This window comes from Chamaea fasciata, unplaced genomic scaffold (assembly GCF_029207755.1).
Source record: "Chamaea fasciata isolate MVZ Bird 193981 ecotype frontalis unplaced genomic scaffold, bChaFas1.0.hap1 SCAF_3, whole genome shotgun sequence".
NCBI lineage: Eukaryota > Metazoa > Chordata > Aves > Passeriformes > Sylviidae > Chamaea > Chamaea fasciata.
Genome location: NW_027094088.1, coordinates 10,490,924 through 10,516,639, shown reverse-complemented (window position 1 = coordinate 10,516,639; position 25,716 = coordinate 10,490,924). Strand labels below are relative to the sequence as shown.

General features: G+C 40.6%; 1 protein-coding gene across 2 annotated transcripts in view; it reads left to right on the top strand.

Annotated features, from left to right (window-relative positions):
- Window positions 1-25,716, top strand: part of EML6 (EMAP like 6) — an 86,881-nt gene that overhangs the window by 45,502 nt on the left and 15,663 nt on the right. The window contains exons 11-28 of one of the 2 annotated variants that reach the window (XM_066177937.1): window positions 325-537; window positions 1,181-1,348; window positions 2,263-2,369; window positions 4,135-4,253; window positions 4,985-5,171; window positions 5,799-5,904; window positions 8,687-8,780; window positions 11,370-11,470; window positions 12,897-13,099; window positions 14,794-14,905; window positions 15,557-15,684; window positions 16,374-16,515; window positions 17,559-17,711; window positions 17,945-18,076; window positions 18,924-19,012; window positions 19,627-19,803; window positions 19,902-20,103; window positions 20,307-20,433. In XM_066177937.1, coding sequence (XP_066034034.1) covers window positions 325-537; window positions 1,181-1,348; window positions 2,263-2,369; window positions 4,135-4,253; window positions 4,985-5,171; window positions 5,799-5,904; window positions 8,687-8,780; window positions 11,370-11,470; window positions 12,897-13,099; window positions 14,794-14,905; window positions 15,557-15,684; window positions 16,374-16,515; window positions 17,559-17,711; window positions 17,945-18,076; window positions 18,924-19,012; window positions 19,627-19,803; window positions 19,902-20,103; window positions 20,307-20,433 — 2,560 coding nt within the window. Of the gene's footprint in view, window positions 1-324; window positions 538-1,180; window positions 1,349-2,259; window positions 2,370-4,134; window positions 4,254-4,984; window positions 5,172-5,798; window positions 5,905-8,686; window positions 8,781-11,369; window positions 11,471-12,896; window positions 13,100-14,793; window positions 14,906-15,556; window positions 15,685-16,373; window positions 16,516-17,558; window positions 17,712-17,944; window positions 18,077-18,923; window positions 19,013-19,626; window positions 19,804-19,901; window positions 20,104-20,306; window positions 20,434-25,716 lie in introns of both variants that reach the window. The other variant, XM_066177936.1, reaches the window with a different exon arrangement.

Here is a 25,716-nt window from a genome sequence, read left to right as displayed (position 1 = left end):
TTCTACTGAAGGCATTTCTTTGGTATGTTTGGAATTACAAAGTTTTTCCATTTTATATGTTTTTAACATGTTAATCCTAATTAGCATACTAATTCTCATTAGTATTCTAATTATTTCTAATGCAACTGCATTAGAATTCCTCAGATGTGTGATGTCCTCAGACACCACAAATGAGAGATTATAGTAATTTAAAGAAGATTTTGACTCTTCTTAATTGAGGTTAAAAGTTAATCACAACTAGAATACACAGATAAATATGATGAAAAGAAACAGAGTTTCTAAAAAGCAAATTGTGAAATTGGTTATTCACCTGCACATTTTCAGCTGGGAAGCATCTAACAAGCAAAGATGAGATCAAAGGTATTCACTGGGCCTCGTGGACCTGCGTGATAGGATCTGAAGTGAGTGGAATTTGGCCAAAATACACAAACATCACAGATGTCAACTCTGTGGATGGGAATTACAACAGCTCCGTGCTGGTGACTGGCGATGACTTTGGGCTGGTGAAATTATTCAGATTTCCCTGCCTAAAGAAAGGTAAGATGGAATCTTGTATGGCTGAAAAATGCAAGGTTTACCTCAACACCATATCAATGTATTTTCTAATGGTGGCTTTTCATTCTGGTGTAAAATTCAAATTAACTTGTGCACAATTCCTGTGAGTATTAATGGTTATAGAGACCAGACTTTAACCCTTTGTGTAGTTGTTTTCAGAAGTCTTAAGAATGTGTGGCTCTTTCCTCAGGATTTGCACAGTGCCAAGTGTAAAGCCAGCCATCCAAATCAAACAACCTTTTGCCTTTTTATGAGCTTCAGTGTTTAATTTGACATCACATCTCAATGTATTTTCAAAATTTATGATTTAGGAAAAATGTAATGCATGTGTTGAGTTCACACTGGCACTCATGGCCAGAAATGTGAAAATTAAACCTTGTGTGTGTCTGGTACTTCCTGCCAAGATTGAAGTACTTTTCTGACAACTGAAGATGTTGTCCATATTGTTTTATGCCACTTATTTTTATATTGTAATTACTTTTGTATCAGCGTCTCAGATGAGGAATTTGAGTATTTTTTGGTTTTCAGATTTCACAAGTGTGTGTTTCTATTAGGAATCTCACTTCATTAGTTCCAAGGTTAATTTTTTCCCCTTACATACCAGCAGTTCTCTTCTTGTTTTCAGGAGCTAAATTCAGGAAATACGTTGGCCACTCAGCCCATGTCACCAATGTGCGTTGGTCCCATGATTTCCAGTGGGTTTTGAGCACAGGAGGTGCTGATCACTCTGTTTTTCAGTGGAGATTTGTTCCAGAAGGGATAACCAATGGCATCCTGGAAGCCTCTCCACAAGGTAAACATCATCTCTCTTCAAATACTTATTAAATTAAATCAGCAGAAAGTGCAGCACTGCTGAAAGAGCTTTTATTGAATTAACAGGAAAAAAAATTGCAATTCTGTGGAATTGTATATACTCAGCATGTTTGGGACATTGAAGCTGTCGAAGACAAGCCTTGGTTTGAGACTTGTTAAAAGCTGCTACAGTCAGCAATATTTGTGTTTGGGAATACATAAGCAGCATTCTTCAAAGTGCATGAAAGAAGACATTTAGAGGGACTGGGTATTTAAGTTTTCAACCTTAGCCATCTAACTTGCATTCAGAAGTCATACTCCACATGTTTAATTGTTTAATTTTTGTTTTTCAATGCAATCTCACATATCTCACAACAAATTTCTCTTATTTTTGGAGTAGCTGTACTTCAGATATTCTTCCTGTTATAGTTATGAGCCTTATAGTATCTACCAAAGCCATATGAACTATATCATAGTGGTTGCTAAAGTCTGGATTCCCTGCAGCAGAAGGGCAAAATTTGACTCTGTACAGGCACAATTTGGTAAAATATCTACATTACAGCAAATATTTTAAGCACTTATCAAAGAGCGATCAGTGAAAGCATTTGCCATTTCTGTGTGTCTGCTCTCCAGACCCTGTTTTGAAAGCAGAATTCTCTGATGCTGGAACTGTACCAGTAACTGCTCAGTGATTTTGCTTCTCTCTGCCACCTTCCTGCCCCAGGCAGGGAAACAGGAGAGACAGAAATGAAACCTGACACATTCTGTCAGCCCCCGTGACTTTTGCAAGCTGCTTGAGCTTCCAAATTTCTTGAATGCTGCTTTTCCCATAGTCTAATTTATATAAAAATGTCACATACTATTTTCTTGTGATTTTATGTGTTTAATATATTGATTTCTATGTTTTTAAAGCAGAGGGCGGTGTTGATTCCTACAGCGAGGAATCGGACTCAGATTTATCCGACGTGCCAGAGTTGGATTCTGACATTGAGCAGGAAGCTCAAATCAACTATGATCGCCAGGTGAGTGTGAAATAACACACGGGGCCAATTACCCAGCAAGTTCCCATCACTGTTCAGAAACGAGAAGAAGTTTACTGCTGACTCATAGACTGCTCTCAGTTTTTTTCATGGTATTCAGCTGATTATGCAACCAATATACATAAACCCTGGAGATGAGAAATTGAAAGGGTTTAGAGAAAAGAATTTAGAAGTGTTTTGGGGGTTGGCAGGTGATTTTTAAGGTTCCTTCCAACCCAAACCTCTCTGTCATTTGGGTTCTATTTACAAGTCACTTGAACCTGATTCCAGGAGCTGTTTTGACTTGAGTATTGCCTGTCCCCTTGTCCTTGACCTCTCAGCTGCAAAGGGGAAAGGTCAGAAATTCCCCAGAGCAGGACTGGGATCTTGTACTAGGTGGGAAAATCACAGAATAAGTTGGTTCCTGTTGATTTAAGGGATTTAATGGCTGGCATGGGGCTGCTTTCTGAAATGTGGGAAGTTCACCTCTAACATTCCAGGCTTTAGGCAAGGGCATCCTTTACCTTTTTACCTCACTTTCTAGCCTACAATAAATTGCATGGGTCCTTCTGCCAACAGCTTCTTTCAGCTGTTTATTAGAGAGATCAGTCATGATTGACTAATGAAACAGATTTTGCCAAATTCTCTCCCTTTTCTCTCACTCACTCCTAGTTTCACTGGAGTGCTAGTCCCTCCTCTCCTATTCCTCCTCCTCCTGATTTTCCATCTGTGTTCAAATCAGTCATCATCCTCCTTCACACTGTCTGTGTGTCAAAAAGGACGTCTGGGTTTAAAAACTACAACTGGCAATATTATTGTGGGCAGTTAAACAGTAATATTCCAGGCAGGTTAATGCATGGAAAACCAGAAGCAACTTTAAAACAGCATCTCATATAGAAAGTGTGAGACAGCCCCAAGCAAAAGCTGCATTTGGCATTTTGTCAAAGGAAATAATGGACAAAAGCGCAGGGAAATAAAAACACTGATCTTCTTTTGAGAACTGGAGTTTGGTTTGGGTTTTTTTGTTTTAATGATGTGGCTGAAGCAGCAGAGAGGATTCTGTGTTTTGAGATGCATCTTTTCCTTTCCTCCAAAAATGCAGCGTTGCTTCTTGGAAGTCAGGTAAATTTCTGTGGGAGTGGCAATTGCACTGTCCATTTGTCCAAGAAACATAGGCACAGAAAACAAACGCTAAAGCTACGTTTCAGCATTGCAATGGATCCTGTTTGGGGATGCTTCAAACACCTTTAGTGGTTCCACAGAGTTGTAGAATTTCTCAAGTGTTTAAATGGAAAGTAGTTTCTGTATTTATAGAGCTGTAATTGTACTTTGGGATTCTGGACACATTGGCAGATCACTGAAGTGGTTTTGGTTCCTGTGTATTTCATCGTAATCCTGAGACAGAGGAAGTTCTTCGTGCTCAGCTTTGAGCTTGGACACCAAAGCGCAGATGAAATTAAAAAACACCTGGAGACTCCCAGTCACCATTTATATTCCTTTTCACTAAGTGACAGTGGAATCTTCTAGAAAGAATACACTCTGCTGCTCCAGATTGCTGTTTAGGGCCACTCAGGCCAGGGGAATTCATTGTCCAGAAAACATTTATTATCATCTGAAGGCTGGGAACTATAGTGCCTGGGTCTGCATTGTAACCACTGAACAACACATTAGCATATATTAAATTTCATGCTTAAAGTCACTTTCACTCATCTATACAAACATTTAGAAAACCAGAGATATGCAGTTAACTTTAGCACTTTTTCTTTAGGTTTACAAAGAAGACCTACCTCAGCTGAAACAGCAAAGTAAAGAGAAAAACCATTCTGTGCCCTTCCTTAAGAGGGAACGAGCGCCTGAGGACAGCTTGAAGCTGCAGTTTATACATGGGTAGAGTAATATCAGATAATATTTGCCATTTCTGATTGATTAACATTGCTGGGGTGTTCTAAAAATTTGTATCAGAGCATAAGCAAAGCATTTTTTTGGTGCTTACCCACAATTAATTTGTTTTTCATTGTTACTGTGGTAATTCGTAGAATATCAGATATAGATTTTCCATTCTCAGTTGTATTTCAGGCTGGATGGAGCTCTGAGCAACCTGGTCCAGTGGGAGATGAATCTGCCTATGGCAGGGGATGGAACTGGATGATCCATAAGGTCCCTTCCAGCCCAGACCGTTCCATGATTCTCTCTGTTAAGGAGCAGGGGAAGCTTATAACACTGATAAAACATCAGTGTTGAGTTTTGTACTTGTTGCTCACTACACCTGATGTTTCCTGGAGCAAAGTTTCTCTGTAAACTGCTTGTGATAGCTGTGATTTGTTAAAATACCTGATAGATTTCTGCTCCAATCCAATTCCTTGTGAAGCTTACCTGGGCATAATTCTATGTAAATGATGCAACCTTTTTCTGAAATCAGTGCTGATTTAGTAATTGAGTGCAAAGTAACCCTTGAGAAGATTCCTGAATTCCTGCTCTTGGTCGGGAGCAGCCTTTGTGATACTTCTGAGCTTGAGCTGTCACTGCAGGACTCCGTTCCTTCAACACACAAACGATTTGTAACACAGATTTTCCAAGCAGCTGTGGGGCAGCCACGAGGTGTTTGGTGTTTGCTGCAGGTACAGGGGCTATGACTGCAGGAACAACCTGTTCTACACGCAGGCAGGAGAGGTGGTTTATCACATCGCCGCCGTGGCCGTCGTCTACAACCGGCAGCAGCACTCGCAGCGCCTCTACCTCGGCCACGACGACGACATCCTCAGCCTCAGCATCCACCCCATCAAGGACTATGTGGCTACTGGGCAGGTAGGGAGTTCAAAGTGGTAGCGAAAATATTTTTATATAGAATTGGAAAAAAAGCTATTCTCTTTTTCCTTAAACACAGTGTTTCCTCCTAAATCTGGGCAAACTGAATGTTGTTTCTTATGTCCCTGCCAAAACTGTTGGAGGTGATTATGAAACCGTTTCTACATAAAGATTGCCAGTCTTGTCCCGTGGCCTTCAAAAGTCTTATACTTACCTTTAATCTCTGCTGTAAAACACAGGAGGTGTATTTTATCTCTTTCCTAGAAGGTTTTGGACTTTCATTACTCAATTGTGGTATTTTTTTACTGTAGGAACTTTCAACAGCCTTGCTCAGATAAAAGCTGTTGGGAATTTTCCTGATGTCTGGTACTGAATATGATGTAGTCAGTGTATACATATGCATTCAAACATCAGGATAAATGATACCATCAATATTCTGCTGAATGCAGTGATAGTTTTACAGACCATCCACTGATATTTCTCTGAAAGAGAAAATAAATCTTGAAAAAGATAAAATAGGACATGTGACAAAGTAACTACCTCTGCAGTGTTTTAAAGATATGATTACTGTTATTGGTGGGCTTTGAACTTCTCTGGGCAGAGATCTCAATTAACCCTCTGATATAGGTTGGAAGAGATGCTGCTATCCATGTTTGGGACACCCAGACCCTGAAATGTTTGTCATTGCTCAAAGGCCAGCACCAGAGAGGAGTGTGTGCACTGGATTTTTCAGGTAAGCCACAGCCTACGTTTATCTAAATGATCAATTTAAAAGCAGTCCTTGTGATGAAATGTTAATTCAAAGAGGTGTAAAATTACTGCCAGTACCAATTTTACATGGAAGCTTGCTGACTTGGGATAAAAATAGTGTGTGTAGTAAAGTCAGTTGTGGGCCTTTGGTCACTTGGCCAATGATTGATTTTGGTGGTGTCTGGTAGATAATACCAAGTGTGCAGCTGGAATTCTGATCACTGTCTACTTGGTGATGTGAGAATTTTAAGGCAGGCAGGATGGTGACTCAAAGCATATAAATGAGTTGAAAATGTCACCTCTGGGCTCATCCAATTCTTCACATTTGCTAACAATTACCACATTTTTCAGTGAGTTTGCAAAAGAAGTAAATATGACAAACAGTTGTCTGCTGCCTCTCCCACTTGTCTTTCCAAACTGGCTGCCCTAAACTATCATAGTTTTTAAGGGAAAATTCCTGTGTTCAACATTGAAGAATATCATCCATATGGTGCTGACTTAAATACTTCTGTGTCTTTATAAAAGGGCTTGAAAATTCATTCTCCCTTCTTCTATTAAAAAAATAGAGATCACTTTATCTGAACTATCCTCTACTTGATCTGATTTTTTTTCAATTAAACGTAGCTTATTTCATGTTCTGCTCTCCAGAAATGTGGTAAGAATTCATTAGGATGTAGATCACATTTTGCAGACAAGACTATATGAAAGAAGTTTGACTTCCACAAAGATAAATCTGTGAAACTCAGTCATATTCCATTTTCAGGAGAGGAGACCTAGTGTTCATCCAAGAACTGGAATTCAGATTTGAAATTGCTGACCCACTGTGGTGTGTAAGCTTACTCTGAGAGGAGATAAAGTTGCTAGAAGGAGGGAAAATGGATAAGGATGATTTAACTGATACTAGATAGTGTGCATAGATGTCCAAAAAACCCTCTTGTTAAGATCCTTAATTGAACAAACGTTTCTGTGTTTGAAAGTACTGTGTAGTTTGCATTTTTAATGCCAAGTAAATTCTTGTCCAAGTAGGAATATTCTGGATCTTAGAATCCTTGTACCTGTAAAGAATAAGCTGGCCAAATATTCTGTGGGCATAAATCTGTAAAAAAATACTGAATGTCTTTTTAAAAGTAGCAACCACTCAACATTCCAGTGTTGCTTTAGGACCTGATCCCAAGAATAATACATACACACACTGCCTTCCTAACTGGGTTTAGTTGGGATTCTTGGCATAGACAGGGGCAGAGAGCTCAGCAAATGTGCACCTCCCTGCAGGATCAGAGGCTGCACTGCCCTATGTAGGGGATTTGCATTGTCTTAATTAACAGAGATTTCAAAATTAGGTTCAGATCACACTATTTGGAGCTTAAAGAAAGAAACCCAGAGCTCCCAACCTTTTCTGGCTGTAGTTGATGAAGCAGCTGACTCTTTTCCCCCAGTTCTCTCTGCCCTCACTCTCTCTCTAAAACATCAGCTGCTGCCCATTTCTGAAAGCTGGATCCTTCTGGTACAACCCTTCACATGACACTGATTCTGAGAAGATAATTTCATTTCTGTAACGTTTGGTTGTGCCCTCTGGTGGCTAATTTAAAATGTTTATACCTTGGGATATTGTTTGGAGGGCATAGTCCATATTAGTGCATAAACCTCCTGTTTCAAGTTAATAAAGTCGAAAATATATTGTTTGGAGATTTTAAAAATAAACTCAGTTTTGGTTTCTTGTCCTGTATTTTAACTTCATTTCTTCCTACTTTATTCTGCTTCTTCCATTTGTTCCTGTTTCTTTCTTACTGATTCTTAAATTCGCTTTCTCCTTCTTGTTTCTAGTAGAACTCAGGCATTAAAGTCAGTAAGAACTTACGCAACCCTATGAACTCTGCAGTAGTTCTGATGGAGTAATTTATACCAGTGACACTCTTTTTCGTCTTGAAGTCGAATATGCCTAAGCCCAGAGTCCTTCACATCATTAATTCCTATGAGAAACACATTCCCAGATCAGTGCTCTTTTTCAGTCTCTGCCCAGCTCTGCTTCCTCCAACTTTGACTTTTCTGCAGTTAAAAAAACCAAGCAGGTGATCAGCTCCTCCTACACCCTAAAAAGTTCAATTGTCTTATCATAAACTGCAATAATCATGGCTTAGTTTTATAAACTTTTAAGAATTTCAGGACAGAAGTATGTCTCTAAAACTTTGGTAGAGGTGGTTGTGTTTATCATTATTTCATACACATGGCAAGAGTGCCTGGGTACTACTGAATTATGGATGATTTTCTCTTCTGGCTTTCCTTCCTCTGATTATTAGTACTGCTGTGTCTTTCCTGCAGTGAAAGTGAAGATAGCCAGCAGTTATTTTTAGCCTTAAAATTTTATATTGTATTTATAGTGTCGTCACCCTGCCTAAGAACATTTCATACACTAATAAATCTCTGCACCATTTCAAGCAAAGAAAAGATTCTGATCATCTGATGAGAAATATTTCAAATAAAATGCAGTGTGAATTTAGAGTGCTTGAGCTTTATGAAATTGAATTTCATTGCCTTGTTTGATCCTCCCTATTTTCATTGTGCTTACACACAGAAATGTTTTGTGTCTGCCTTTGGGAAAGATTTGAAATCCAATTTCTTGAACTATTTGTTCGGGGGGGTTTTTTGCTTCATTTATAATCCATCATTAGAAATTCAGTCTGCAATTGTTATTGTTGTGTTCGTTGCCTGTTCCATTTTCAGCTAAAGTCTTAGCACCTTTAACACTCAGTATTGCTTCTGTACAGCTGATGGGAAATGTTTGGCCTCTGTTGGGCTGGATGATAACCATGCCATTGTGTTCTGGGACTGGAAAAAGGGAGAAAAGCTGGCAACAACCAGGTAAGGATACCCACTGTTTAAAATGTCCCCTCTGATTACTTTTTTTCTGAATAGTATCATCCAGATTTTTTCCTATGAGCAAAGAAATAAAGCAGAACTCCCCTCTGAAACAGGATGGTGTTTCAGAGCATTATACCCAGATCAAAAACCTGGGGATGCACAGCCTCAGTATTTGGAAATCGTGTAAACTATTTCTGTCAGGAGTTCCTTAGCATTTCTGTTGGGAGAGCCACATTGGCACTGTAGTTTGTTTCAGGCTTTTCAAGTCAAGTTTAATATTTTCTCACAGTTTTATATCCTGGCTCAGGGCAGAAGTCACCAGAGATGTCATTTCCTTTGCACGTTCGATGATGTGTTAGGTTCCATCAATAATCAAATAACTTTCTAAAAAGAAAAAAGAGTTCCTTCTAATCTCTCTGAATATTTTTCAAGCACTGCTGATCCTGTCTATCTTCTGGGCCAGCTTTTTCTGAGCTATTTGCTCTTTCAATTGCCAACTGAAAGCTCAGCCAGTAACCCAACAGTGAAGGATCCTTTGTGATTTTTTGAAGGGGGACCGGTGCTTGGAAGAGAATTGGATTAAAGTTACATATTTGCACTTTTGTTCAGTGTAGGAGAATCAAACTGTTTAAGAACCTGGTTTCTGTCTCAGCCTAAAACAAAGCAAATGTGCCCCTGGTCACTAGGATTGAGCAGAATTCCTGTGTGTGGATGCATGTACCAGAGGCAAGGAGAGAATTCATATGCTCTCTGCAACCACGTAATGTAGCATTGCTCAGTAGAAATTGTTAGTATAGCTGCAAAAAAGTGCCTGTGAAAAGCACTTTAATTACAATATGGTGACATATTGCAGAAGAAATGAGATTTTCTGGTGGCAGCACTCTCTGTTAGTAGTGTACAATTACTGAAGAAATCAGTGTTTTACTCTGTGCGTGTGTCCCACAATCTGTTAGCTATACAATTTCACCTCAGACATACAATTTCTTAGGCAGTGAGGGTTTAAACCTGTGCTGGAGGCTTTGCTTAGCAACAGCCCTGGCTGTGTTGTGACATTTTCCTGGGCTTTGCAATCCCAGCTCTGCTGTCCCAAGACAGATTGTGCTTCATTCACAAGCAAAGAAATACTTTATATATTCCCATGCTGACGTTTAAGCTTTTAAAGACAAAATAATGATGAGCTGTGTCACTACCTGGCTGCTGGTGCTCCCAGGACAGATAAAACATGGAGCACTTGGGTTATTTTTACCATGTAATGCTGCATGTACCCAACGGATCTATTATCGCTAATCTGTTGTCTTGAAAATATGCAAGGTCCTCACAGAGAGCGGAAAAATGAATGTCTCTTCTAAAATGTTCCAGTTTAAACCATGGTTTAGATTTTAGCAGTGCCTAAAAGTAAGTCCCCTGTTCTGGTGAGCCCAGGAGGACAGAGAGAGACACAAAAGCCCTCATGTGGCCTTTGCACACAAGAATAAAAGAACATCTGCTTACAATCATATGGACCCATATAAACCTGAAAAATGGGTGTTCATTCACCATATACAGACACTCGTTTTGTTTATTCTAGAGTTATATTTCTTTTTTGTGAATGTTTTTTTTTTTGCTTAATCTTTCTAGGCAGATTTATTTCAGCATGACTTCTCAGATTTTTTGTTGCAACATTAAGAACACTCTCATTTATTTGCTTTCATTGTTTCAGAGCTAAATTATGCAGCTTGTTTCCCTGTTCTGACTCTCCTAGTTCCTGTCTAATTTCATTAAAATCCTTGTTGAGTAAGTTGGAATTAAACACCTCTGCACTGCAGGATGATACGCTGCAGCTGTCAAAGGTGGCCAGGACTAGTTTGCATCCAGACTGATCCACTAAAAGGAAATACTGACCCTATGATGGGTTTCAGAACCACATGATTTTCCAGATCTGCTGAGCCTGTCAGGAAAAAGTGACTTAATCCTTGCCCAAAACCTGCAGATGTATAGTGAAAAGCTTGTGGTTCCTGCTTTGGAGGGTATATAAAGCAGTGACACAGATATAATTGATGCTTTACACCTGGGAATATTTTTTGCTATAATAAGACCAAAGCTTGTAAATTCCCATAAATACATCAACAAACATAACTTCAATTACCCAGGAACTAAATCTTGAGGTGAATGTGCTGCTGAGTGAATTACTCCTTACACTATAATTTTAAAATTTGTGATTTTACTTTCCACCTTGAAGCCCATAGATTAAATACTTCCTTATTTTTCCTGTCAGAGTACCTTTTAATATTTATTGAGTTCTCATCCATTTAAATACCTATGTTGACCTTTATGTCTTCTCTTAATTGCCTTGACCTTTGTTGCGACTTAACTGAAATTCAGTGGGAGAGGATTTTTGTTGCCCACATTTCTGTACTCCCCACATGGTGTATGCTCAAATTCCTCCTGCCAGCTCCATGGGGCAAACTCCCAGAACTAAACCCTTGCAGATTAGAAATACGGCTCTCTACTTTTTGTTAGATGGGGGAATTATTTATATCAATGATTTAATTAGTTTGAAATATTAAGTCATCTCTTGCCAAGCTTTTAAAATGTCTACCTTTATTGCAGAGGCCATAAAGATAAAATATTTGTAGTGAAGTGCAATCCACATCATGTGGACAGACTAGTCACGGTTGGGATGAAACACATCAAATTTTGGCAGCAAACAGGTACTGTATTGAATATTTTATATTTGATTAACATGAGAATTTGTGACAATTTTTAATACAGGAACATCATGTTCTCAGTTTAAGAATTTATTTGTTAAGCACTTTTCCAGTTACCAAAATATTAAAGGGGTAAGGAGGGAGCCAGGCCTGCTTGTTACCTCTTCTTAGGCCAGAAGGAAAGAGAACTTTGCCCAGGATTTTCCCTGATTTTTAACCTGTGTTTTCACAGACACGCATCCCCATATTTAATTGCTTAATCAGGTTGTCAGTATTTAAAGCTAGTCACTGATTGGTTTTGCTACAGTCCTTCTTGGAAAAATCACTTCCATGTAAAACGAGGGTGAAAACCCACTTCTAAGTCAGCAAATGTCACAATATTCCTTCACCTTGGAAAGAATTTCCAGCTAATTGTGTTTAAATTCTAATCATAATACTAAGGAATTCTCCTGAGCAAGCATCCTTGGCTCCCAGAAAATCAGGTTCTGATTGAGGATATTTTTTATTCAGGACTGGATTTTTTGCTTTTCATGACTTTTTAGTTGTGTACACATGACACAAGTACTCAAAACAACTCAAAATTAGGTAGTTTTAAGAACTTCCTACACTTCAGACCATAGTTTAAGCATTCAAGTAGTTCAGGTGGTTTCAGATTAGTAATTACTTTTTCTCCTGTTTTTTTTTTTAATCTTTAGGTTATTTTTGCAGTGATTACGTAGACTTGCTTTGCTGTTTGCCAAATTTCATGATGGGAATGTGCATTAAGCAGCATCTTACTCCAGGAATAGTCTCTTTGCAACAAAAATGGTGTATTTTTAATTCAGATTTGCTCAATGGAGTGGGGACTCAGTGTGGTGTCAGCTGCGAAGCCCACAGTGCCTTGACACAAGGCCACCACCGCAGATGATATTTTGTAATTTTATGTGTATTTTTGTCTAAGCATTGATTCATGGATGGTATGGCTGCTTCTCCTTTCTGACCCAAAGCAAGGCTGTGGTGATGTGGTTCTCTGACAACCAGAGGAGGAGCAAACCCTGCCATTTATTCTGCCAAAGTGCTGCCAAATGCTCAGGATGCCAGGGGACGACGAAACCAATTTTCTAGTTGTGGTCACCTCCGCAGAGAAGCAGCGTGGCAGAAGGTGCTGTGGGCAAAAACCATCCTGCCAGACATTGAAAAGTAGTTGTTTTTGCATGATTCCTCACTAAATTTATCTCTTGCTTGGAAAGACAGTCTGAAAACCTGAGACTGATCAGCTCCAGAGCTGTCATTGCTGGGTTCACTTTCTTTGATTGTGCTTTTCCCTTGTGCGGTGATTTCTGGATTTCCATTATTGGGCGGCAACAGGGGATCTTGGGGTCTAACATTTGTCCTTTGCAGCCCCATGGCTATGAGCCCAAACAGAACAAGCCTTGTGCTGCTATTGCAGGTGGAGGCTTCACCTCCAAACGGGGCACGTTTGGGACTGTGGGGAAGCTGGAGACGATGATGAGTGTCTCATATGGGCGTGTGGAGGAGCTGGTGTTCTCTGGGGCTGCTACTGGGGACATCTACATCTGGAAGGAGACCCTGCTGCTGAGGACAGTGAAGGCCCATGATGGACCTGTGTTTGCCATGCATGCACTGGACAAGGTATCTATCACCTTCCTTCACCTTGATTTTTCTTGCACTAATGGATTTTAGAGGGGTTTGTGATTAAAATCACAAAGCTAATGTTATTTGACAGACCTGGATTTGTAAGCATCCTGTTCCATGTGCTGGTACCTGACCAACAGTTTTCTGACTGTAGAAGGGAATTCAGGTGACCTCGCTTCTGATAAGTAACAGCTGTGTTGATTACCCAATACAGCCTCACTCCTGATGAGTCACAGCTATATCTAATAAAGATAAGCATGATAAAAGGGAATGGGTTATCTGGTGAGGGGAGAATAATGAAGGAGGAGGAACCTTGAGGAAGAGGGAATGAGGGGATCATGAAGCAGAAGGATCCTGGGGAGAGAAAAGCACTGCTGTGAGGTCTGTCTGGGGCTGCAGTTAGAACCTGTTGTTAGAACCTGCAGTCATAGTCTAGCTAGGTAAAAGCCTGCAGAGTCGGAGTGATAGTTTAGCAGGAAATAACCAGCAGCCAGAGGCTGCAAGGGAAACCTACAGTAGGAGCTTGCTGCAGCCACAGTCAGTGAATAGTTGGAGTCAGGATGGCTGAGCTGTAAAGAGGAATAAACCAGGACCCTTCTCATGCTGTGATAAACAAGAAGTATGTGTCTTGGTTCATTTTTACCCTCTAACAAGAAGGCTGCTGCAACATCTGAACCCTAAAAAATCAGAATTTATTTCTCACTGTAATCAAGAGTGTTGTTTTCATGTTTGTGTAAACCACAGAAGAGTAAAGGGTAACACTCCTTGCCTCTTCAACCTGTTCCCAAAAATACTCATGCACTACCAGTTTCCAAAATATGAAACATGGTCTTTTAATAATCTTATCACTGTATCTTAGTCAAGGCTTTAGATATCCAAAGGTTTTGGGGTTTGAGTTAACTATTCCAGATACTAAATTAATTCTCTTTCAGTTGTGTCAATATATCTATAAAAGAAGTTACGGCAAAATATTTGCATCACAGAAATGAGCTTAGAACAAAATTTTGCCCCTGGCAATTTGAAGATAATGTTGATAATGGAATATCCTTTTTGAGGTTATGGTTTCAACTGTAGTAGTAAAGGATGAGAAGAATGTTAGCTATTAGCATTTTTAGATATCAAAGTCAATTAAGTTCCTTGTGGCTCAATCCTTTCTGGCCCAAAATGATTGTTCCCGGCTTTCCATCAAATTTTCTGTTTGATCTTGGCACTGACCGTCCTCTTCACTTAGATTTTTGTTGGTAAGTTATTTATGCTCTTCTGCATTCTCTTGGCCCAGATAATCTACCCAGGGAATTAATGAGAGAACTGGTCCCAGATGCAATATTAGAACTTGGGTTGGAGCATCTGTTAAGTCAGTTGAATTTGGAATAACTTAAAAACCTGCCTCTTCTATGGGTAAAACACATTTTTCCATCACTTATTTCCACATGCAGGCAAATGTCCTGGTCCAGCATTCCTGTTTACAACAATGGGTGCTCCATATGGTTGCAATTCTTTATAACCCTAGAAAAGAAACTCTGATTCTTGTTCACTTGAATTTTTCCCCTCATAGGTACAGGCTCCAGTATTTTTAGTTTGACATATGAATAAAAAGCAGGGGAGACTTTACTGGGCCTTTGGACATGTCCTCTTGAATCTCCCCCATGAGCGCTGACATCTGTGTGTGTTCTCCTACTGTGATTGTGCAGGGCTTTGTAACGGGTGGAAAAGATGGAATTGTGGCCCTTTGGGATGATACGTTTGAGAGATGTCTGAAGACATATGCTATTAAAAGAGCAGCCCTCTCTGCTAGTTCTAAAGGTATCGGTTTTCAGTGTGTTTCAAAAAGGACTGTGTGGGTGGAGGGTGGTACAGTGGTAGTAAAAGGGTAGGACTGGGTGTCAAATCTCACCAGAAGCCAAAGGGAACAGCAACACACCACTTACTCTGTGCTGAAATGTTCTGGTTTGATCTATACAGGATGTATTTCTTGTATTCCTTGTCATTTATAGTTTGTTCTGCTATTCCCTCCTCTATTTCATGATATCAAGCTTTATTTTCATTGGGGAAATGATTTTAAGGAGAAATGTGCCCAGCCTTGGGTTTGGTAGTTCCAAAGTCAATCCAGTTTCCTTGGCTGCCCACATTCCCTGTGGTGAGAGCAGGGTTCTGTTAAATTCCCCAAGCCTCAGTGTAGAAGTATGGAAAGGGATATTCACATGTTGCTGCAGAAATTCTGAGGTGCTGGGGCTCCTGAGCCCCTTAGACCCTGTCACTGTTAAAGCAGTAAAATATCAGTCTTTATATTGCCACTACTATAGACAAACTCCCTTCCCTGAATTCATAAGGAATCCATGGATTATCTGGCAGTTTGATCACAAGTTTATCTCATGTCATGACTTTAAACAGGTTTGAATTACATATACACTGCAAGAGATAAGAATTTTTTTTAAAAAATCTTGCATTCTTCAGGTTTACTTTTAGAAGACAACCCCTCCATCCGAGCCATCAGCCTGGGACATGGGCACATCCTGGTAGGAACTAAAAATGGAGAAATACTTGAAATTGATAAAAGCGGGCCTATGACTCTGCTTGTTCAGGTACTGTATGGATCTGCCATACTAACCTATTTCCTGTATTTTTACAAAAACGCTCGTTGTTTGGCATTCTTTTTTCAATAAATTTTGATCACATGAAGTAATCCTTCAAATTAGCCTTGCCTGCATGACTGCCTTACTATCCAAGATGTGTGAGGTTGTGTTTTATAAAACATTGAACTCATTTGCTAATGCAGATTGAGAGCAGTAAGAAATTAACCTTGATATGCAGTGCTAGCAAACTGTGTGCAAACTGAAGGAAAGCTGGAAAAAAGCAGGAAGAGTGATTAACAAGTTGGAAAACTGAGAATCTGAGGCAAGATTAAAACAAAGTATTATGTGTATGTTGGGCAAACAAGAATCTAAAATAGGACATAAACTTTGAGGATTAGCCAATATTAGGATTAGGGTGTAACTGTTTAGGGTGTAACTGTTCCTTATTCATCTCAGGTTTGGAAAGGAGAATATTGGAAGAACAGGAATTACTACCAGCCGTAGTGGAGCATTTTAGACATTTGTCAGAGGCGACAGAGCAGAATTTCAGGTCTTTTGGAATGTGGAAAGTTTTGGTGGGAGGAGATAGTGGAGGTTTTACTGCTTTTGGGACTTGCAGAATGAGGCAGGGCAAGGTTAGAACGTAATACACAGCCTCACATGCATTATTTCCTCTTGTGTGGAATGCTTTCCTCCAGGGCCATATGGAAGGAGAAGTGTGGGGCTTAGCAGCTCATCCACTCCTGCCCGTCTGCGCCACTGTGAGCGACGACAAAACCCTGCGCATCTGGGAGCTCTCATCACAGCATCGCATGCTGGCAGTGAGGAAGCTCAAAAAAGGTATCTCTGCCTTGGCCAGGCCCTGGGGCAGCCATGGATCCTCTGCTTCTGTAACAGTTCCCTCTCTGCTTTCAGGGCACATCACAGGCATTAATTGGGTAGGCAAAGGACACAGTCATTAAGAAATTGGGAGCACAGGAAATAAATTGTCTTTGGCGTGTGTCAAGTCAGTGCAAGGGGAAGGAAGAAAAAGGACTAATCTATTGTAATGATTAATAATAATAATAAAATGAACTTTAGTCTCTTTTCCCCTGATTTCAAGGGGAATGAGTTGACCTCAGAATCACTTTTCTCCCTAGGAATACTTGGGGCCAGTACGTTGCTGACATAAAAGAATTTCCTTAAAAAGACAAAAGTACAATTTCCTACATGTTGAGCACTATCATCTTTTGCTGTCAATATGAGCTTTACCTGTTAAAGCAACTTCTCTAAAATTAACACTTTTCCTGCCCTCTCCTCTGTAAAAAATCAGATAAGCCATGTTGAAATGCTGCCTTCTCAAAATTACTCTTATTTTATTAACTCATTGATATCCTTCAGGAAATTTTAAATTGGTCCTTTTCAGTGGCAGATCTGGAGCACAGGAACCCTTAACTTGCTGGGGGAAAACAGAGTTAAATGTTTTGGAGAGGTGGATTTGGGGATGGATGAGGATAGCTGTAGGAGAGAGTGATCAGGAATAATGCTGAGGCAGAGTTACACTGCCCTTAATGAGTCTTTGAATTTTCCATCTGGATTTCCTTTCTGTATGTGTTTTGGGTGGGTTTTTTTTTTGTTTGTTTGTTTTATTTCTGTCATTGGTGTGTTCACGATGTGGTTGGAAGGCAGTATTTGCCCATAAACCTTTTTAAAAGGGATTAAATAATTGTTGTTAACTCCCTGTAACAAAGCATCCATCATAGGCCTCTGTAACATGTCTGTTTCAAGAGTTAACAAATCTGCTTTAAAATGACATGCTCGGTGTAAAAACTTTTCAGTTGCAGTTCATTGATGGTTTTCTCTGTCCCAGCCTTTGACAGACTCATTTCCATGTGCTTCCGCAGGCGGGCGCTGCTGTGCCTTTTCTCCCGATGGGAAAGCCCTGGCGGTGGGGCTGAATGACGGCAGTTTTCTGGTGGTGAATGCTGACACCGTGGAGGACATGGTGTCTTTTCACCACAGGAAAGAGATGATCTCGGATATAAAGTTTTCACGAGGTACAACCAGATGATAAGGTGGAAGAGGAGTGTTTATCTTGCAGTTTGTTTCTCTTGTCTAGACAAGATTGAATGTTGTAGAGGAAGACTGGTGTTGTGTGTGCTCCATGTGGCAGTGTGCTGCACTAAAACAGGCCCACCCCTGCCTGGTCAATTCACTACAGTGGTGAAAATCACAGCAATATCAGTGAGAAGATTTACCCCTTAATAACCTCAGTGTCTCCTCCTTACAGAATCAGGAAAGTACCTGGCTGTGGCTTCCCATGATAACTTTGTAGATATTTACAATGTCCTTACCAGCAAAAGAGTTGGCATTTGCAAAGGTGCCTCCAGCTACATCACCCACATCGACTGGGACTCCAGAGGTAAAATGTTGGCCAGAGATACAGACTGGAAATGCCCATAAAATGGGCTATCAGGAAACTGTTCCACTCCAGTTATTGAGATCAACCACTGATGCAAATGCTTTTTCCCTATGGAGCACTGTATGGATCCAGTGAAATTACATTTGTTGGTATCCAATTTCCTTTCCTTGCTGAGCTCTGCATGGCAATCCCTGCAAGAAGCTGTAGTCTAATGGTCCCTACTAATTAACTCCAGCAGGATCCATAATGAGCTCATGCCAGTGAGCCTTCCCAGAGCAGATGTGATCTGCGTGGGACCGCCTGTGTGCCTGAGCCCTGTCCCTGCTGTGTGCCAGCCCCAAAACATGGTGTGAGCCAGTAGTGGCAGCACCACAGCATCTCCATGGGCACAGCAAACTGCCTGTAACAGGATCGCTCAGAGTGGAGCTGGCTCTGCCAGTGGGGCAGGGCAAAAGGGATAGGAGCTGGCAATGGTTCCATTTTTGGCAAAGCTGCCTTGTAAAATCATTAGGAAAATTAATAGCACATGCATTTATTTTTGACTGCCATTAGTGTGATGATGAAACACAAGCAAAATATTCCCTATCAGCGGAAACTGATTTGCTGTGCAACAGCAACTTCTTAAGGTTATTGGATGGCATTTAAAATGTTACTTATGCCTTGAATCAGAGTGTAGGACCCTTACAAGTGTGATTTTAAGCATCGCTGTTACTTTGGCTATGAATAAATCTCCAGAGGATAATTTCTTAATTTACCCCCAGAAACCTCTTCACTCAATCAAATGAAAGTTTGTAATAGTTATAATAATTAATAAGATTCATAACAAACTCTTTTTTTTTGTATCCAGGAAAGTTATTGCAAGTCAATTCTGGTGCCAAAGAACAACTATTTTTTGAAGCACCGAGAGGGAAAAGACACATTATAAGAATTGCTGAGGTATGAATTGTGTGCTGGATTATTTTTAATGTGAAAATTGATTTTAAAATTTGTCTTCAAATAGTGTGTTTTTTCCTTTTATAATGCTATATTTATAATGGTTAGAATTAGAATTATTTAGTAATTCCACAGTGTCTTTCCTAGCATTTGTAAGTGGCAGAATGTGCAGGTTTCTGCTTGTATCTCTAAATTTATTATTGTTCATTTATTAGCAGCCATTTGCTATAATCCCTTTCTCAAAGTCACCTGTTTTCTGTGTAGCCAGTTGCATACAGACTATAAACCACCTTCAAACAGCAGGACCTGGCTTTTCATGAAGCTGATTATTTGTGGCATTAATTCTGCTACAAAATTGCCAATGTTTAGCACCTCAGAAAAATCTTCATATATCCAAATCATGCTCTGCCTTGGAAAAATGGGAATGTTTAAAGTGTTAAGCCTTTTGATGAAGATACACAATTTGTATTAACAAGCTGGAACAGAACAGTTTTTTAAGAACGAAAAATATTAAAATAAAAATTAATGTCAAACATAGAAAACTATGCACACAAAACTAGTATGTATTTGGTATGTTTAAAGTAAGAAGCCTTCTTTTGGGGGAATTTTGCTTGCAGATAGAGAAGATTGAATGGGACACCTGGACATGTGTACTTGGTCCCACCTGTGAGGGAATCTGGCCCATGCACAGCGATGTCACCGTTGTCAATGCGGCCAGTCTCACAAAGGACAGAACCCTCTTGGCCACAGGGGATGATTTTGGGTTTGTGAAGCTCTTTTCTTATCCAGTGAAGGTAAGAAGTGTGTTTATTTCAGTGATTGAAAGGGAAAAGAAGGAAGGCACTCTTCCTGGGGTGTCAGGCTGCCAGCTGGGGGATTCTCTGTGCTACAGGGCCAACATGCCAAGTTCAAGAAGTACGTGGGGCACAGTGCCCAGGTGACCAATGTGCAGTGGCTGCACAACGACTCCGTGCTCCTCACTGTCGGTGGCGCCGACACTGCCCTCATGATCTGGACCAGGGAGTTCCTGGGCATCCAGGAGAGCAAGCTGGTGGACAGCGAAGAGTCAGACACAGATGCAGAAGAAGATGGAGGTAAAGACGATTTCAGTCTTCCTTGCCTGAATCAGAGATTCACACAGGCATTTAACTTGAAGCTTTGCTGTGCTAAATTTCAGTGCAAGGAGAGCTTGGCAGGATTTGTTTCCTTCCTTTTATTGGGGCAGGTCCTCCTATTCTCTACTCTCCCACTCTGAAACAAGTGTAGTTTGTTTTAGTCTGTGTTTTATTTTCCTAAGGTTATGATAGTGATGTTGCAAGAGAAAAAGCAATTGACTACACCACTAAGATCTATGCAGTGAGCATCCGAGAAATGGAAGGCACAAAACCCCATCAGCAGCTGAAGGAAGTTTCAGTGGAAGAGAGGTATGTCCCACAAAGGCTTTTGCTTCCAAGTAAAAGCCCTTTTGCATCTCTTCTCATTCAACTAAAATTAGTCCTTCAAAATAAGACAGGGATTTTAAAATTCACCAGATGACATTTAAAATGGTGTTCACAGATATAACATGTTAATGTGATGGAGAAAAGTACATGTATATGACACATCTCTGAGTGTTGTGTTCTCTTCTGCCTTTCACATGAGCATTTATATTCTCTCCTAACCAGTGTGTGTCTGCGGCAGAGTACTTGTGATAGTGGTAAGCTTGTAAATATTTTGTGGTTAAGGCTTTGGGTGGTGCTTTTATTAAAAGATTTTCAGTCACTTGTAATTGTATTGGGTTGTCACTGTTAAAGCTGGAATTTCCCATGGCACATGCAGGCCTTAGGCTGAAATATTCTAAAAAAAATTAGCTGGATTTGGAACAGTTTTGGAGAGGAGAGCAAAGAAAAGAGATAAGAGCTAAGAGCAGAGGGTGAGTCCAGTGAAACCAGACCTAAAGGACAAGGTGGTAAAATCTGATGGGACAAAACAGGAGCGTCTATAACCAGTGAAATACATTCCCCCTCAAAATCTGGAGCAGTAAATACCTACCTGTAAATACAGGTGGTGATTCAGCTGTGAATCCATTCTGTCTCTTTTGATAGAATATTTTCTTAGAAATGATCATTCTTTTATCAGGAGTTTCCCTCTCTTGCCCCCCCCCCCCGCCCCGGGCACTGGCACAAAGGACTGCTGTGGGTTAACCCACAGAAAGAATTTCAGCTTAGTTGTTCTGTTATTGCAAGAGACAAAATGGAGTTAATAATACTTCCTAATCTCATGTAGGCCTTGGAAAAATAAGTTTCTGTCTTTAAAGCTCTCAAAGAATGCAGTGCTGAACATCTTGAACAGAAGGTAATTAATCATTTTTGCTCAGTAAATGTGCAAAACAGGAAAATTGGGTGTGAAATGTGGGATATGAACAATACAAAGAAAAATGTTGCACCTATTTTTTTTCATCACAATGTTTTAACAGTACTGTGCAGGAAGAGGATCAGTGATTTTTACAATAAAATATTGGACCATAACCTTCTCTTTTCCTCAAATAAAAAATTTGTTCCTCTATTTTTCTACCAACAGGCATAGTGTATAATTTCATAAACATAAATGTTTCCAAATTTAGTTAAAAAAGGAAAATAAATATTTTGGGTGAATTGCTAAATTGTTACAGGAATAATAAGTGGGAGTGGTACAGATGTTTCCCACCAGAAACCCTTCTACCCTCCAGCTTTTTTATTCTGCTTTGATGATGCAAAAGCAACTGTAGAGTGAGTTTAACTGATGGATTAAGCTGGGCTTAAAAATGTCTTGTAGTCATGAATTACTGATGATTTCAGCAAGAGCATCAGTGTCTTGTGCAGCTTTTCAGCACCATTTTCAGTCCAGGAGTGAAAATCCCCCTTCAGGTCCCTGGGAAGCTTCCCTTCTCTGCACCCATGGCTGTGCTATGTGATGGCATGGGCTCTGGAGCCTGTCCCCATCCTCAGCCCTACTCATGGAGAACAGGCTGTGTCTATCCAGCACCACAGAGCCCTGGGGAAAGCTGCTCCAGTGTTTCCACACCTCCCACTCTATTGGAGGCTGGTGAAATGGAGAGGCGCCTCCTCTGCAGTGAGGATGACCCTGACTTCTAGAGTAGTCCCTTCACAATGGCTGCACATGAAAATAGCACTCCAAGGGAATAACCTATCCCATGTTATACCCCCAAGCTCTGGACTGAGGAGAGTAAAAAGCAAGGTCTTCACATTCTCCCTTCTTTTTTTTCTTGTTACTGTCTCTGTATTATCCACAGTTTTGTACTTCATTTTAATCTAGGGTAAAAATAAACCCTTGTCACTGTCCTTCCTGTCTTTTCTGCTTGAGGGTCACAGCTCTTGTACACGTTTTTATCTCCTTATTATAGATGCTTCAGTACAGTCACACCTTTGGAATTTGCTGTTTTGATCAATCTGACAACAAATCTCGTAATTTTCGTATGTCACTTGTTAAGCAAAGATAAATTCACTTTCCTTTCTTTAAGGCATTAATATTTATAGTGAGAATTTATAGTGAAATAATCAGAAGCTGCAACTTTATGGCAAAATGTCAGCAAAACTACTTTCTGAGGGTGTTGTGATTGGATAGGGCCTTAAGCTGTAAAAGGTGCTGGAGTTCAGGTGCAGTAAGACGAGTTTAATGTGTTGGCTACTGCAAGACTACTACTGGGACAGTATAGGCACAATTCCTACAGAATCTTGGTAATCCCAGTTTTGAGTGCCTCAGGCTAAAGCTGACTTCTGTCAGAAGATGTATGAAATATGAGGAAAGCTTTGTTGCTGTGCCAAATTCCATCTTTTCAGAAAACACAAAAGAATGTAGCAGCTGGAAAGGGGTTTGTCTTCTCATGACACTTCTGAAATCCCTGGGCTGATTTTCTTTGCACCTCCAAGGGTCTGAAGTGACAGTTGATCCAGGTGAAATGGAAAGTCTGCAAGTGTTCAGCTGTCTGTGTTGAGGGAACTCCTAAATGTTCAGGAAATCTAAGGCCCAAGTCAGCAGGTCCTGAGGCTGTGGAGTCTTGAAATCTCTGTGCATAGGGCTGAGTGAAGAAGCAACAAGGAATATTGAAGGCAGCTCCCAAAGCTTTTAATTTTCTGCCAAAAGAACAGCTGAAGTAGCTCTCCCATCCCCTCCAAGTTTGAAGAAGGGAACCAGAGGATGTGTTCCATTCTCTTTCAGGCAGGTATGTGGGGAAACCTGGTAGGCTTTTGAGGAAGAAGTTTTTCTGGAGGAAGTATTCCAGATCTTTCCCTTTGTGATTGTGCCATATGTCCATCTGAAGATTGTACACTTAATGGCTTTTGTGCACTGAATACTCCAGCATTGGTAACTTATTGTCCACATGTTAAAAACTATGGGACAAGCTGGAAGGCTGCTTAGAACAGAAACTGTGAGTAAATCCCAAGGCCTGGAAAACTGCTGGCCCGTTTCACTGCAACATGAAGTGAGGGTCTTGGAGTGTCCCTCGTGTTGTATTTTCATTGTGGCTTTGAGAAAGGTAAAACTGTGAAGGTGTAGGGAGAAGAAACTCTAATTAAGCAAGTTTAAATAAAGGAAAGAAAAAAAAGAGGAAAAGCAAGTTTCTGGTTTCAGCAAGAAGACGGAATAGCTGGAGCTGCTTCTGTGAGCTGCTCCTTGAAGGCAATGACTTGAAGCTCACTGGGGTTTTTTGTTTTAATAGTAATATTTAGAGGGTACACTGTTGCTGAAATTACTTTCCAGCTTATGTAATCAAACACACTTCAAAGGTGCCATGTGGCACCTGTGAGACACATCCATCTGTTTAATCTTTCTGTTCTCTGGAGTAAGCTTGCAGGACCCTATGCTTCTCTAATAGAGAGTGGTGAATCTGGAAACCTCCAGGTACATTATTTCTCTAGAAATAATAATTCATTGTTCAATTCATGAGGAATTTGATCTCAGGAACTGTGATGGGACTCCTGAGAAGATTGCAAGTGTAGGGTTGGGAGCTGAACTGTACAATGATTAGTACAAACTTTGGAATAATAATAAAGTTTTCCCTTAGAAAAGGAGAGCCCTTTATGAAATTTATTTTTCCTGTCTAATTTGAATGTAATTAAAATAATCATGATTCTGCAAATATCTTGGAGGAGTGTAGAAGTTACGTGATAGATTTTACTTGCAGGATTTGAATCAAATCATGGCCTGGTATTTTTGGAGGGATCCAACGTTTCCTGTCTCCATCAGCAGCTACAGCTTTAAGATGGCATAGTGACAGGAGAGCTGTTGCTGAGGGACAGTTTTAAAATGTCTTACAGTTGTATTGGTGCGTTTGGTTAAGATCATTAATTGATTGTTGTTTCTCTCTCCTCTCCTTTCCCCATCCCTGTTTTTCTTCTTTCCCCTTTCCATGTCTTCTCTCCTCCCCTCCCACCCTTGCCCTTGTCTCTCTTTCTGCCCCTGTGGCTGGCACCCCTTGCTGTGCCGGTGGTCAGGAGCAGGGTGCCCTCGAGAGGGGCTGCAGGAGCAGTCTCGTGGGGTGGGAGCTCCCAGCACGGCACTCCCACTCCTTGGGACCCCCTGGCCGCTGGTGGGACTGTCCCAGACAATCCAGGACAATTGTAAGCTCTGCTGTGTGTCACAGGGGAATTGTGCTATTTCGGAAAAGGGCCAGTTTTTGAACTGGGACCATTTAAACCAAGAATTGATATGATGAGAAGTAACGCAAGCTTGCTGATGACTCTATTTACGTTACTAATCTCAAAGGCAAAGACCTATTTGCGTTTGGCCTCCTACTAACCCCTAACACACCCCCTGCATCTGCAGCTCTCCCTTAGCTCAATTTGCATGACTCCACGTGAGCCTGGTGATGGGAACTCCTTCCAAGCAGGTGGAATGTGTAGAAAACAAAAAGCAGCATTAGCATGTTTGTCTGGTTTTCTGTTTTCTCGGCATCCTGGCTTGTCTCAAGTCTCCGTGAATTACCCACCTCAAAGCCTGGTCTCCATTGTGGTATTTGCCTCATGTAATTGTATATCCCGATAAAGGTGAAAAGTTAAATTTTCTCTCTTCAAATGTTCCTCTTTAAATTATTGATTTCTTTAAAACAACATCGGCTAACTTATATAAGCTTCCAAAATAACCCTCACAAGCCTTTGCACCATGAAGTGAATTATTAGACATATGGTTACAGCCTTGGTTCCCGCACCTTTACACACACCTGTCTGTGGGTGCACTGCAAAAGCTTTGAGTGCGAATCTGTGTTGTATTTATGTGTAGGTGGGGACTGCTCAAACTGTATCTGGAAAAGCATGTCCTTGGGGTGGAGAAAATAACTTTGGGCTTATTCCAGCAGAAAGCCCCTCTCTGAGAATGAGGAGCATCCTTTGGAATATTCACTTTTACTTTCTCAACAGCGTTATGTCAAGTTAATGCACCCTAAATGCATTTGACAGCCTAGTGGTTTCATCCCAGTTGTCCCCAAGGCTTGTACACGTTGTGACTGGTATTTGTCAGTCCCTGCCATGCAGCTGAACTCAGAGTCAATCTCACTGCTCCCGCAGGTCAGCACAGAGCTGGCTCAAAAGTCTTCTCTGTTTGTGTGACACTTGGCGGGGGTGGAACAGAGGAATGCCAACATTGCCACACGTTCCCAACACTTCTGTCTCCAAGCTGAGTGCTCTCTGCACTGAAGGTGATGTGAAATACTCAGCTTTTCTGAGGGCTGT